This window comes from Pleuronectes platessa, chromosome 18, assembly GCF_947347685.1.
Source record: "Pleuronectes platessa chromosome 18, fPlePla1.1, whole genome shotgun sequence".
NCBI classification, from domain to species: domain Eukaryota; kingdom Metazoa; phylum Chordata; class Actinopteri; order Pleuronectiformes; family Pleuronectidae; genus Pleuronectes; species Pleuronectes platessa.
In genome coordinates this window covers 21,473,596-21,488,922 of record NC_070643.1, presented here as the reverse complement: position 1 = coordinate 21,488,922, position 15,327 = coordinate 21,473,596, and the positions used below count along the sequence as shown (strand labels likewise).

Sequence of the window (15,327 nt, the reverse complement as noted above, 5' to 3'; positions counted from 1 at the left end):
TTTGGATAGTGGACGGTTCTCTCTCATATTTGCTAGAAATATTTTGTAATGATCCATTTTCAGCTTGAACCTGTTGACTGATGGTTAAATATTTAACAACAGCGGTGATGAGCTCCTTCACACACCGATCGGGTCTGATCCCTGCTCAGCCGAGCGTTTCTAACACTGTGACTGTGATTACATCATTTCCTCTTAAATATGAAGTTTTGATGAAAAATGAAAATAAACGATGACGTCTCAGGTTTCTATCTTTTCATCGGAGCGGTTGTTTTTACCCGAGCAACGCGTCACTATAGGTTTACTGAGAGAAGTGCCACAGCAGGCCGATGACTGTGATTGGATCTAATTGGCTCCTGGTGCACCTCAAACTCAGGATGGAGAAGTGAGGAGGACTGGGTGTAGTTGAAGACTTACTGGGAACCATCGAGATGTTGTAATTTTCTATGGTCGACTTTATAATTACATTTAATTTGCTGGGTTCTCAGACCGAACATTTTTTACAAGCTTTCTGTTTTGAAACCTGCGTCAATCCGTCTGGAGTGAGACGGCAGGCGACATCTCCACGTCTCAGAGGAAGTTCAGTTTGAAGCAGGCGTGATTTACTAAAACTTAACGTTTCACTAAGAGATGCTGAGCAACCTTTATTCTAATGGAACAGACATAGTTAAAAGGTCCAATGTCTTCCTCACCATCCTGATGTCACAATGCCATTCATTCAAAAACTATAAAAATGTGAGAAAACGTGGAGCAAACATCTGTGATATGGTTAATCTTAATTTCCATAAACATTTTAATTTGTTAAGGAAAATTAATCCTAACACAAACAGAATTGGTCACCCTGAATGCGTTCGAGCTACGACTTTGAATGCACAGCCTGACACAGTGCCTTTGAGCAATGTGAGGAAGCCAAAGAGGCAAACCACAGCGCAGACTGAGGGTGGAGGAACAGACTGTTTGACCTCAGTGTGTGAAGCTGGAGACAGGATGTGAGACTCTGTGTGTGTGTGTGTGTGTTGATGTGATGTTAATCTGTATTCTGTATACCTGGTGTGTTGGTGTGTGTGTGTGTGTGTCTGTGTGCGTGTCAGGTTAAACTGTGAAATGATGGCTTGTCCTGAAACCTTCACTTGACTCAGCTCCATCATGTCAACAGCCACTTGTTTCAGTTGATACATGCGAGGAGAAAAGAAGCCACTGTCTCTTCTGGTTGAGACTGAGCTCCACTGTACCTGCTGTGGCTCCGGTGGTTTGGCCTGTCGCCCGTTCGCCCCCTGGCACAGAGCTTCCTCTTTACATTAGACCTACGTGTACAGTGTTGGCCACTGTGGACACACACCTGCTTCTATATCACATCTGTGTCAAAAGAACTTTTCAGATATTCTTTTAATTTACTGCAGAGTAAAAGAAGATTAAACTTCAGAAAAGCTGTTTGCAAATGCACCTGAAAAGAGATTCTGACGCTGATACCACCTCTGATACTGCAGAAAAGACCGGGTCAGGAATCTGCAAGAATGCAGATCAGTTTTGATAGCACACATTTAAAGTATCTTTGTAATTAAACCGCAATTTTCTTTTTCAGAAAATCACTTCTTCTTCCAACGTTCTGTTTTTAGAGCAGCAAAGAAGAAGTGAGTTGCGGTAGTGCAGCATTAGTCAGAGCTACATGCAGCTAGAAACTCAGCAAGTAAAATTGAGTTGTGTTCCATATGCAGGCTTCAGTTTGGAACTATATTAAAGGATGTAATTGTCTAGATTTATTTATTTGTGTTGGTAGAGCTGGTCTCAGCGGCCAATCATGACGTTTCACTCTGTTTTTATAGCATCAAGTACAAATCATTTATTAAACATCTACTCTGTCTAATTAGTTTGGTCCATGTCCCATCCTCTAACATGGAGGACAAGCCAAGTTTATTTCCATCGATATATAAGCGTCACAGACAAATCTGACTATAGCGTGTGTACTTCACTGTCGCAGCATTACAGGATTTCTGAAGGTCACAGTTTCAGCTTTGTTATTCCACTTGTTTCACATATTGAATTAAAACACTGTGTCTCGAACAGGGAAACTGTTCCTATGAGTCTCATCTGTTTAAAAGTGATTGTTTGTATACACTGACACGTCTCTTCTCTTGTCCCACAGACCCAGTGGACGTGTTGAGGGCTCTGCAGGTCCCCTCGCTCCCTGAGGGCGTGAAGAAAGTCCCCGGCTTCTGCACCTCCCGTCGCTCCGGCACCCCCGACCATGCTTACCGCATCACCAAGAAGGCCCAGATCTCTGCCCCCACCAAGCAGCTCTTCTCAGGTAGGCCCTGTTCAAACTCCCACAAGCTCCGATATTCAAATCTCAGTTCCATTTTTGTTTTACTGCAAAGAGGAAACTGGTGAATCATAATGGCATTAAATATAATCAATATCACCTAAATTAATTAAATTGATTCAAAGCTTGAAAATATCTCCATCAAATGCACTAGTACAGCATATTATTGTCTTTAATGTTATGAACCTACAGGAAGATTTATTATCTCTAACAGGAGAGTTTGTTCAGGAAAGAGGAAACACTTTGAAGAAATGAACGTTCCTTTGGAGAACGTTTAATTGCAGCAGGGCTTAATCTTTAATATTTAAGATGAATTCCAGAGTGAAGAAACCTGTAATCATCATTACACATGATTCTCTTTATGTGTAGATGTATTTCAAACTGAGCTGTGTGGAGTTTACTGAGGCTGTTGCTTCACTGCCTCGCTCCTGGATAGACCGTGTAATCATGAGCTGTGCAGCAGGAGCTGAGTTAAACTGTGTGGGAGAGCCATAACAAATTAACTTGAGAGTACAGTCTGACACCCTGGAGTGAGGAGAGAGACGACAAGGTGCCAATTATGTGGTTGTGAAGAAATCCTCAAAAGTCAAAGCTGATTTGACTCCTTTTCTGAGGTTTAGTCTTCGTTCTCCAGCTGTTAACACCTGTTATTACGTTTCCTCTGCTCCAGCATCACGTGGGACTCAGTTCATCCTGAATCAGATCTCTGACTTTAAAAACTTTTATATAATCACATTCTCTTATCCTCCACTGGTTCACCTTCCTGTTTGAGAGCTATTTCTTTCTTTTCTTTCCTAACCCTCCATCTCCTGCCTCCCCTCTCCAGGTCCAGGTCTGACACCCCCCCCACTGTTAACCTACTGATCTGTTTGTTCGTCTCCGTTCTCCGAGGCCACGTCTTTTAAAACCCTTCCTTCTTTCATCGTCTCCCATCCCTCCCTCATCCGTAGGTCGTTTCCCGGAGAACTTCTCCATCATGGCTCTGGTTAAGGCCCAGTCTGGTCTCCAGGCCTTCCTCCTCTCCATCTACAGCGAGCAGGGCATCCAGCAGCTGGGAATCGAACTGGGACGCTCGCCTGTTTTCCTGTACGAGGACCAGAACGGCAAACCGGCCCCTGAGGACTACCCACTGTTCAGAGGCGTCAACCTGGCTGATGGCAAGTCAGTAACCAGCGACAACCAGTTTGTGACTGGTTGAGATGACACAGTTGGGGTTGTGTGGTTGTGATTGGCTGTGGAGTGTGTGTGGTTGTGTGTGAGGGTTCTCCAGACACCTTTATAATTAGGCCTGTGCTCACATGACACATTTATTCGCCTTCCGTTGGTCCTCCTTGTCTCCAGGTGGCATCGCATCGCTATCTCTGTTTCCAAGAAGAACGTGACTCTGCTGCTGGACTGCAAGAAGAAGATGACCCGCGCTCTGCCCCGGGGCAGCCACGCTGAGGTGGACACCAACGGCATCACGGTGTTCGGAGCCCGGCTGCTCGATGAGGAGGTTTTCCAGGTGAGGACGCTCACACAGAAAAGAGCTGTGGTTTTATTTGCACCCAAACAAACACTTGAGACTGTTGAAGGTTCTTAAAAATAAACAAATGACTCAGAAAAAGTGTTTAAAGGTGTTTTCATGTGTGATTTGAATTACTGAATATTTGTTGTATTTTAAATTCATTAGTACATCTAAATACTTCTAGTTCTTCACTAGCATGTAGAGTGTACAGTTGTCTGAAGTGGGCAGCTGTGGCTCAGGAGGTAGAGCGGGTTATCCACTAACCAGACGGTCGGTGGTTCGATCCCTGACTCATCCTTTGACAGTTGTGGCACGTGTGACAGAATGAGTGAATGTGACATGAAGAGTAAAGATAATTGTAACGAGAAGTTCAAATCCCAAAAAGCCAAGATAAAGACATTTATAATCTTTATGGATCCCAGCTCAGGCAGGTTCACTGTTACAGCAGCACATAGTCAAAATCAGGAAGACAAGGGAACACATGGAAATATAAAATATAATTAAATAGGCAATTAATCAGAAAATAACACTTAATGATAATACAGACAATATGGACATAATTGTATTACTTTTCACTGCAGATGGAAACATTAGGAAAATGTACTTGAGTAAAATGCAGTGGCACAGGATCATTGCATGAGGGTGTGTGATCTATATGTTTAGTTATTAACAATATGATATGAATTAAATTGTTATATAAATAATATATAAATAGGTGAATTTCACAATAAGAGGTATACATATGAAATCATTTCATTGGTGTACAATATAGGATTGAACCCAACATTGAAGTTAATATGAAAATGATACTCTAGATGAACGCTGTGTGTCCAGTAGTCACAGTGTTGTGTAGTTTCTAGTGGGTTGACAAACAGCTGATCAGGGTCAGACTCTGCAGTTATTGGTGACTGTTAACTGATTCAGTGACTGTACATACGATGTGAACATTGTTAATGCTGTGGTTTGATGGTGTGATGATGCAGCTGCACATGGTTTTGTTAACCTGTATTTTTGTTACTCTCCACAGGGAGACATCCAGCAACTGCTGATCGCCTCCAACCCCCAGGCGGCCTACGACTACTGTGAGCACTACAGCCCCGACTGTGACTCCCCTCTGCCCAAGACCCAGGCTCAGGACCCCAACACATACGTGAGTAACACCAACACAACATGAGTTCATACACAGTGTGAAGTCAACAACCTGCTCCCCCCTGCAAAAGTGACTGATCAAATACAATATGCAGCCTTTATAAGTCACACGGGCACCAGTTCCTCAAATGGAATGGTTCCTCATTGGACCATGTCTCACCCCTCCACAAAATTTCATAGAAATCAGTTCAGCAGTTTTTGCATAATCCTGCTAAAAAAATAACCAAAAGCAGATGAAAACACATCCTGGTGGTGGAGGTAAAAACCTGTGTTACCCACTAAAGGAAAGGAAAGCTGGAGAGGCATCATATGTCAGATATGACTCGTTTTAGGAAAGCTACACGACACAAGGTCACGGTGAAGAAACCATCTAAAAGAAAAGTCACCTGATGGTGTCATCAAAGTGCTGCTCTTCCTCTCTGTCTTCCTCGCGCTTCTCCGTCAGCGGCAACAGTTTGTATCCATCCGCTTTCCTCCTCAGTCTGTGTGTCCCTCAGGTAACTTAAGAAAAGCAGAGGCCTTGTCTCGTGATACATCTGTACAGATGGGCCCTCATTTCATACACAGCGCTTGTTACAGCAGTGGATTAGTTGAAGCATTGGAACACAGAAAGGTAGGGGAAAGAGGATGATACAAGCCAACGTCAGTGTCCTCCCCAATTCTTCTTCTTGGCTTGAGAAAGAGAATTCGTTCAGTGCATAAAACTTAAATTCTGATTGGTTTTCTGCTTAAATTGAGAAATCAAAGGATCTGGCATGAAGATGGCTTAAGGTGGAGCCTCGTACTTACTGAGACTGGTTTGTGCTCTCTACATGTATATTATTATTATTAGTAGTAGTAGTATAATAAGTATTATTAGTATTTCTAGTATTATTATAAGCTTTGCGAGCTCCCCCTCATTCCCTTTTCCTCTCAGTAACATTCTGATATTTGGAAGCGGACGGTTCCCCGGCACCAGCAGCAGTGATTTTCATGTGCATTCATTCATCCAAAGTACATGATCTCTGCTTTGAGTATATGCATTTCAGAACTTCAATCAGAATGTCAGACGCTGAACAGAGATCCCACACGTCCCAGACCCTGTCATGTTGGTGCTGTGGAGATGAATGAATATAAATCACTCTGGTTTTATTCATCGGCTTCTCCCTTTGCTTAATTGTTTTTGCTGTTTTTTCATTCGTCGAGGTCGTTTGTGCTCAGACATTTTTAATTATCGACACCTTCTGACGAGCAGCACCGACTCGATTGAATGAAAAAACTGAAAGCTTTGCATTTGTTCTCTTGCTGTCTATCACCATGTTTTATTTTTTCCCTCTCTTCTACTTCTAAATCTATATTTATCCCTCTGTGGCCTCTGTGACCCCTCATCACCACCGCTGTCCCCCTCTTTGTGAATTCCTCTCCTTCTGTCCATCTCACTTTCATGCACCTTCCCCCCCTCCTCTCCAATCCCCTGCCAAACTACGTCTCCCTCCTTCCTGCCCATCTTTCAATCCTTCCATGCCTCCACCTCTCTCAGTACTTTGATGAGGAGCAGGATGACCATGAATACCCCTATTATTATGAGGAAACAACTGGCGTTCCCTCCTCCTCTGCGTCCCCCTCTCCCCGACCTGGGGCCCCCAATCTACAGGTAAAGAGGGAGCAAGAGAGAGGGAAAACACGAGCTGGGTTTGTGGAAGGGACGAAGAATGAGAGAGAAAGGTATTACAGCAACAACGGAGGCTTTATTCATAATATTCATTTTTTCAATTAATTTTCTCCAAAATATTTGTGTGAACCCTACATTCTAACTCCAAGCATAATATATGCCTCTCTCATCCCTCATCACTCCATACCTCCCTCGTTTTAATCATGTCTCACCTTTTCTTTAATCCACATTGAACTCTCACACATCTCATCTCCGTCACACAGGGTTAACTTGGCTCCTTGTGATTTTATCTTGTCCTCGTGTCATTTACAAGTTTTCAAATGTGTATGTGTCCAGATGTGGGCAAGTGGGGGCACTGGGGTGGTAACGGTGCAGCTGTGTTGTTATTCACACATGTGCAATCCCACCACTATTCTTCTCCACAAATTTTTCCAATATTTACTTCTTATATCTCAAATCCTGTTCCACCTTAAAGGAGACATATTCTGCTCATATTGATAATTTTAATTTGTGTTTACTTGAAAAGGTTCACATGTTCTAATGTTCAGAAAACATCACTTTCCTCAAAGTGTCCATAGCTGCAGCTCCTCTTTTCAGCCTCTGTCTCAAACACTTGGATTTAGCTCCTGTCTCTTTAAGACACCTGGAGGAAGCATCAGCCAGTCGACTGACGAGGTGTTTTAGGACCTTCAGTATTTTATGTGTTGGAGAGAAGCTTCCTCCACAATCGACTTTGGGCTTTTTAACTTTGTAGAACTTTCACATTCACAAAAAAAACTGTATAACACACTGGAGGAAAGAAACACAGAAAAAGCATCATATGTCTTCTTTAAACAGAAACAAATCCATTTCAGCAAAAGGGAAAAAATAACGAAAACCTTTGAGAGTTTATATTTCATATAATGACAAAAGTTTAGTTAGTTAGAATTGACTCTTACTTAACTGATCTCTTGCAAATACAAGTGAGAATCAAAAACAAATGAAAAATGAAAATGCAGAGTAGCCTTTTCTTAACGCCATCTTGGTCTAATAGTCTTTGCACATACATTTTCTTTTCATTTATATGTTTACATTTCATAGGAATGTTTGAATTTTCTAGCACTCATTGCATGGTCGTTTTGACAAACTCCACTCAGTTGGTTTCACAGACAAAAAAACTACAGACGTTTTGGCAATTCTCTCTTAGCAGGGCATGTGTCTGTGTTGTCTTGTTAGTTGCATGACCGGAAGTCACTGCATGTACCTACTGAACGTCTGAATCATCGGTTTCCCCACTGGAATATTAATGCACATGTTTATGTGTTGGTAAATGTGTTTGTGGTTGTACATCATACATGACACACACGTATGCCACATGACCGTCTCCTCTCAGTCTGTTCCTGTTCTTATTGCATATTTGATGAGTTCATATTCACAGTGATGCTCTGTTTTCCCTTCACACAATATGGGTGATATTTGTTTACAGTGGTACTTTGCATGTATTTTTATCGTAGCAGCACGAGAAGTAATAATTAATCATGCACAGTCATTTTCTTTTTGTTGTTTATGTGACTAACTTGTACTTGCATGAAAACCTGGACTCTGTTCTGCTCATTTGCACGGCTAATCAGCAGCGAGCTCGTCTGTCTTGCATTTGAAATGCTCAGTGCATTATAAACTGTGTTTGTGTGTGTGTGTGTGTGTGTGTTTGAGGACAGCAGGTCATGTTTTGTGTGTGTGTGTGTGTGTGTGTGTGTGTGTGTGTGTGTGCAGTGTGTGTGTGTGTGTGTGTGTGCAGTGTGTGTGAGTTCAGCACCAGCTTCACCTGACCAGTCACACCCTCAGTGCCTCCGCCAAACCACAGGCTCAGTTCTTATTAGCACAAAGATGCTGCTTTGTCGTTTAACATTGGGAATGGCATTACTGGAGAGATCAGCAAAAAATCCCTTTGGCAATCCAGCCATTCAAATAACTTCGGTCAAAGATTTGCTAGATATATATGTGTGTAGATTTCATTTGTATTTCTACTTGTACTAGTACTTATTCAGTTGTATTTATTAAAACTTGTAATAGTCCTCTGCTGTATCCAGTAATGCCTGTACAGTCTCAGTAAATCATCCAAGCCTTAGCCATCTTTATGTCATTGTTTCTCAAAACATCCACTCTTGTCTTTCTCTCTCCTTCTGTCCATCCCTTGTTTGTGCTTTTCACCCCCTCCCAACCCCTCCATGTATCTCTGTCCTCCTCCACTCCCTCGCTCCCTCTTTGTGAATATGCACTTGTACATACTAAACAACATGTCAACAAAACAATAATCTCGGATATTAGAAGAAGGCGCCCAATGGAAAAGCAACCCCCACTAAAACCACCCCTGTCAAAGCCAAACCCTCCCCGAAGCCGGTCAAGACTGGATCATCCAAACTCGTGGTTAAGCCACCTATGCCCGCCAAAGCTCCCAAGTCCGCCACAGCTAAGTCGACCAAAGCAAAGCCCACTGGAGTAGAGATCCTCTTGTCTAAGATCAAACCAACCGCACCAGCTAAATCCAAGCCCACGGCTGCTCCGGCTAAGAACGGCAACGGTAAAGCAGCTGCTGAGAAGAAAGCCAATGGTGCAGCCAAAGCCAATGGCAATGGAAAACCAGCTGTAGCAAAGGCTAATGGCAACGGCAAAGCTGTAGCCGCCGAAGCTAAACCTACAGCTCAGGCCAAGGTGAACGGCAACGGAAATGGCAAGGTTGTAACAGAGAAGAAAGTCAATGGTAACGGAAAAACATCTGCAGAAAAGAAAGTCAACGGAAATGGAAAAGTTACTGTTGTGTCAAAGGTCAACGGCAAAGCCACAGCGGAGAAAAAAGTCAATGGAAATGGCAAAACCACCATTGAAGTTAAAGAGGTTAAAGTCCAAGTTAAAAGCAAAGCTGAGAACAAAGTCAACGGCGAGGCGAAGGCTAACGGAAAAGTTATCACTGTGGTAGAAAAGAAGGTCGTGAGTAACGGTGCTGTAAATCTGGCAAAAATTGAAACCACTACAAAGGCAAAGACTGAGAAAGTTGTTAAAGTAGAAAAAATTGAGAAGACTGTGGTCAGTGCAACTAAATCAGCTGCTAAAGTCGAAGCCACCAAAGCACCTAAACCCACGAAGGCATCTAAACCTGAACCTACAAAAGCGGCAAAGGCTGTGGCGACCAAGGCTCAAGCAGCCAAAACCCAAGTGAAGGCCGAGGTCAAAGAGGTCACCAAAGTTAAAACTGCGGTCAACAAGGTCCCTCTGGTCAAGTCAACCGCAAGCACGAGCAAATTCGTGAAGAATGTGGTCGAGAAGGTTTCCATCCCAAAGAAGGCGGCCACGACACCAGCCCCGGTCCGGCCCACTCCCCCCAGACCCACGAGATCCAAGATGGTGTTGGACATCAATGTCAAATCCCTGCACAAACCCTTCCCACCCTTCAGCAAGACCGCGCAGAGTGGAACCGTCGTCCAAGCGAAGAAAAATACCAACGGTTATCAACAGGTACAACAGGAGGGCTCAAGATTGGGTCGGATTGTCCAGACCCGTTATGTCCCATCTCTCCCATCTGGTTTCCAGCTCTTTCCACCATCCAGGGTCTGCAACTTTATTCACATGTGAGATTTTTTCCCCATGTGATGGGTGAGGGTCTCTCAGTTGGTGGATGATGATGTGAATCTTGCTGTGAATCCTTCATGGTGGACAATCTGGTCTTCAGAGTGGAAGCTGGTTCATACCGAGCTGGACGACTTCTCCTCTGTTTATATATCATATGATCTTCACGATCGGCCCGACTGCTGCATATGATATCATACAGCGGTGCGCAATGAAGCATGGCTACTTGTACAGTTTGACTGTCCTTTACTTCACTTCATACTCCCACCTTCAAGCTGCTGAAGCTGGATCTCAGAAACCTGAATACACTCCGTCGCTCTCCCTCTTTCTTTTTCGGGGGAAAACCAGTCGAACGAATGAGCATGGATTGCAATGGCACAGACACTAAACCTGAAACAACACACATACTGTCACATTCTACACACATGCAACACAACGACTCTCCTCTGTCACCCTGTCATTCTCTAACTTTGTGTTTCTGTTTTTGTTTGAAGTACCTGTTTCCTCTCTGACACCTGTCTCCCTGTCTCTGGTCATATTTCTTTCTTAATATGAATAAATCAGCCTCACAGAAACTACAAAAGCAGGTTTTACATCTGCTTTCCGCTCACATGTTTTATTGAATCATGTTTTGTGAGGCTGCTGATTTGGGTTGTTTCCTCTGTTTTCTGGTCTTGGGTGAAACTAGACATCCCAAAGCATCACGTTGTGATGGTTTCACCTGACGGGATGGAAAGAGGCTCTCAGTCCTTCCTCCACTAAGAGCTGACTTCACCCCTCATGAATCTCACCTAAAAAGCCAAAACGGTTCAACAATGCAATGAAAAGAAATCTCAGCAACACAATCTCAGCGACTCCCTAAATCTTGCATATGGCAAAAATTTATAGTCACTGAGATGCTGAAATTTCTTTTTAAAAAATGGATCTTTACAACTTTGAAAATGTGAGTTGCCAGCGAACATTTGTTTGCGTCTGGCGAACCACAATTTTACGATGTGTTCCATTTTCATCTTTTAACTCGTCATTACCATCAAGCAGACTTTGAACTAACCAAGCTCTTCCAATCAAATCTGCTTACTTCCTCCCTGCTCCCCACTTCCTGTCACCTTGACCAATCAGGATGTAGACACTGAATATACCGAGGCTGGCCACACCGCTACAGAGACTGATTATTACTATGAGGAGATGGTCCCACAGCCAGAGGGTGAGGTGACTGGACATGAAGAGACCCCTGTGCAGGTAAAAAGAAAAGTACACACGACATGTCAAAGAAGAGCGACTAGAGAACATAACCAAATACAGAACACACAAGTAGCTCAAACAACTCATCTTTCTTGATTTGCACATCAAATCTCAGAAGTTTACATTTAGCAGCCCGTGGCAAAATCACAAATAAACCATCACCTCAACGCAAGAGACCTCCATCGCCTAAAGGAGTCAACGTGTCACACATGTGTGGTGGTGAGCCCAGTCCTTGTAGTTTAACCATAGTCCTGCGTCTCTTCTAACCACACATCACTGTTTTGTTGGCGCCAACGCCACTTGACAAGACACAAGAGAAAACCTCTCTCAAAGGACAATGCACCACATTCATCTGGACACGTCATCAAACATTGTTATGTGACGCCCCTTTTGCCTAACAACAAGACGCCTGTTTTGTTCTCATCTCGAGACTCCTGGTGGATCCGTGTGAGATCTTGTCGTCAGAACAAAAGTCTTGTGAAAAGGGGATTCACGTGGGAATGTTTGATAAACAAAGCAACAACGGCAGATGAATATAATGCATTCTCGTTTGAAACCTAACCCTCGAGAAACTCAGAACAAGTTTCTGATTTGTTTCTTGCAGTTTGCTAATTTTGACAATAACCAATATTGTCTTCATCATTATTATCATTTTATCAATATTAGCTGACTTTAATGATTCTGTTTTAGTTCCCAAGAATGTTTTTGCTGCTGTTGTGTTTAGAGATGTGTTATCGGTATATCTTAGTAACAGCTACACTCATCATTCACGATCATTTGTGGCACGTTTTCATATTTTGTATTCATATCTCACATGAGATAACTGCACAGCTTAATTCCACTGGATTCATTTTTGTATATTTTGCAGTGGTAAGTAAAATAGTCTGTAACGTAGTGTTTTGCTTTGCATAGCTTAGCTCGTAGCAGTAGCTTGTTTTCACAAAGTGTTTCACATCAGATCTGTGTCGAACAAGCACAACATTAAGTCAAACTTTTATAATATCAGAGAAATCATTCGGCGACAGGTGATCACACACATGCTGATGATGATATACTTTGATGGAAACACAAACTATTATAAGCTCTAAAGAAGACGTTTAATAGAAGATGTAAGATCGCAGGATGAAAACGCTAATCCGGGATTCAGATGAGAAAATGGGAGTTACGGCACGACGGACTGATAGAGTCTGTCCGATGTCTATTTGTTAAATGTCCCTATGTCACTGTTCATTTGCAGAAGGTAAGACTCACGTTTTTCTATATATGCCCCTCTCTTCCACTCTGATCCTGTATTTCTCTTCCCTGCACTAACCATTTCCCATCATTCTTAACTCCCCCTCCTCCATCCACTGTCCATTCCTCTTCTTCTTGATTCATCCTCTCGTAACCCCTCCACCTATCCCATCGCGGCTTTCCATAAACCTCAAACCAGCCCCAGGTGGAGCCGACGTTGGTGGAAGAGGAGGTGGATGCCACCAAGGCAGGCGGTGTGGGCGAAGACGTCTTCACTGAGGAGTATGTGACTGGGGACGTGGGCCTTAAGGAATACGACTATTCCTACAGGGACTACAATGAGCCGTTAGTGGAGACTGGAGAGGCCGATGCCAACATGGGCCCCGCCCTGTCCGCTGTGACAGACGAGGGAGGCGTAAGTAGTTTTGCTTCAGAGGCAAAAAAAATAATCCATTTCAACCAACTCTGAATCACAATCTTTGCCAAAATGTCAAATAGCTTGTTTGAGTTTGCCGTCATTCAAAAGCCATTATGGAGCCATATGTTATTTATTTATCGCTGAGACATATTGACCCTCTTATTCATGGTGACTACCTGAAGGGAGAATATAACCATAATTACCACTTAAACTAGAGATTGAGACATAAACTCCTGAGGAAAATGTTTACTGATGTTATAAAGCAAGTAACAATTAGAGTCATTTTCTCATAGACTTCTGTAGAAACTACCAGTGGAGTCGCCCTCTGCTGGTCATTCCAGAGAACTCAGCTTTCAGGCACCTCTGCACTGGCTTCACTTAGAGTCTAGGTCCATTTTGTTTCACAATCTATGATCAGCTGTGAACAACTTCTTGTTCCTCCCAAAGTGACGCTATTAGATTCAAAACAGTCACCATGTAAAGTCTATTTACAGATTCCGTTACATACTTGGCAAACTCAACCAATCACAGAGAATCTTGAATTTGAATACATTTAATTATAAATACTTTAAGGACCAAAACGAGTCCTCACATGTTGGTTGAAAAGGGTTTTATTACAGGACCCAAGGAAGAATAGCTTTTACCACGGTATCGGCTATTTGGGATCCTAATGAACATAAAGGATAACTTGAATGTTATGTACACTGCATAAAGAGGCATTATGAAGTGCAGCAACACTCTGCTAGTTGCATCTTTAGTTCTGAATGCCACTTATGTCAGTGTATAGCTTCATGTAGAGCTGCTAAGCCTGGACGATTCTCTGTATCCACGCAGACAATGATCTGCAAGTAATGAGAACCATTAAAGCATCGGTTTTTGGACGAAGCAGGTTATCATTCTGTTTTCTGCACTGGTGTAATAGAGTGTAATGTAATTGTGGTTTGAGTTTTACAATGTGCGTGACTATCTGTACTGACTGTGCCGTGTTGTTGGCTACATGTGTGTTTTCCTCAGGCTGCTGTCAGAGGCTATAAAGGAGAGAAAGGAGAACCCGCTGTCTTAGAGCCTGTAAGTTACAATAATAAAAACGTTCATTAAAAGTTTAGGATAAACTCTGTGATATGTGATAACCCCCCCCATCATATGTCAGCTGCAGGTGTCTCCAGAAGGATGTGTTCTGCAGCGTGTGTACTTGTTTGTACTTGTTGATCCTGCATTATATGTGTAACTTTTTGATTTTTGCAGGGCATGTTGATTGAAGGACCTCCAGGACCTGAGGGACCTGCTGTAAGTTGTTTTTTTACTTATACCTTTATATTAGATACAATCTCTCTTAGGTCAGTGCCTTCGTTCTTATTTACAGAATAAGAGTAATTTGCCTGTTGACAGTTTAACATAAGATTGACATTATTTCTGGAGTGTGATTTTTTGACATATATTTTAGGATATATTGTGAAACCACATTCACGCTGACACTGAGTTGAAAACTGAACACCTCCTCTTTCAGGGTCCGACCGGCCCCCCCGGCTCCTCTGGACCTCCCGGTTCTTTTGGCGACCCTGGCGAGAGGGTGAGTGTTTCTTCATCTGAAAATTCAGTGCACAGACAAATCCGAGACATAATTGGTCATTGAACTTTGAAAAAATTTAAAATGAGCTGCATCCCATCACCACCACCCATCAAACTTGCTGCCCCTTCTCTCCACTCCTCAGGGTCTTCCTGGTAGAGCTGGTCTGCCTGGAGCTGACGGAGTCCCTGGACCTCCTGGAACATCTGTCATGTTGCCTGTGAGTCACCTTGACATTTTTTTTTATTAAATCATGGAAACTGGCCTCACTGGCTCCAACCACAGCTCCACCTGCCGCCACATTTTCAAATCTGTCTTTTCTCTTTGTAGAGGTAATGTTCATTAGATGATTTTATTGAAAATACATTAAATTCAAACTTTACTTTAACTTTTTCCCTTTTCTCTGTGCAGTTCCGTTTTGGTCAGAGTGGAGGAGATAAGGGTCCCGCTGTTTCCGCCCAGGAAGCTCAGGCAGCGGCCATCTTGTCTCAGGCCAGGGTCAGTCGTCCCTTTTACATTTCCACTGTGGATATCAAGTGTCACAGACAGATAAATGTTCTAAAAAGTGCATGTTAATCTTAAAAATGTTTGTCATGGCTGAAAAGTTGTGTCAGGGGCTTATGAGTCTTCACATTAATAG

At 42.9% G+C, this 15,327-nt stretch overlaps 1 protein-coding gene across 2 annotated transcripts in view; it reads left to right on the top strand.

The window, feature by feature from the left end:
- The first annotated feature begins 2,200 nt into the window (after nt 1–2,200).
- col11a2 (collagen, type XI, alpha 2) overlaps nt 2,201–15,327 on the top strand; it is a 29,459-nt gene continuing 16,332 nt past the window's right edge. The window contains exons 1-11 of one of the 2 annotated variants that reach the window (XM_053447294.1): nt 2,201–2,302; nt 3,268–3,478; nt 3,659–3,821; nt 4,852–4,974; nt 8,932–10,116; nt 12,902–13,117; nt 14,135–14,188; nt 14,366–14,407; nt 14,628–14,690; nt 14,833–14,907; nt 15,099–15,185. In XM_053447294.1, coding sequence (XP_053303269.1) covers nt 3,294–3,478; nt 3,659–3,821; nt 4,852–4,974; nt 8,932–10,116; nt 12,902–13,117; nt 14,135–14,188; nt 14,366–14,407; nt 14,628–14,690; nt 14,833–14,907; nt 15,099–15,185 — 2,193 coding nt within the window. In that variant the 5' untranslated portion in view covers nt 2,201–2,302; nt 3,268–3,293. Of the gene's footprint in view, nt 2,303–3,267; nt 3,479–3,658; nt 3,822–4,851; nt 4,975–8,931; nt 10,117–10,365; nt 11,467–12,901; nt 13,118–14,134; nt 14,189–14,365; nt 14,408–14,627; nt 14,691–14,832; nt 14,908–15,098; nt 15,186–15,327 lie in introns of those variants that run through there. The other variant, XM_053447295.1, reaches the window with a different exon arrangement.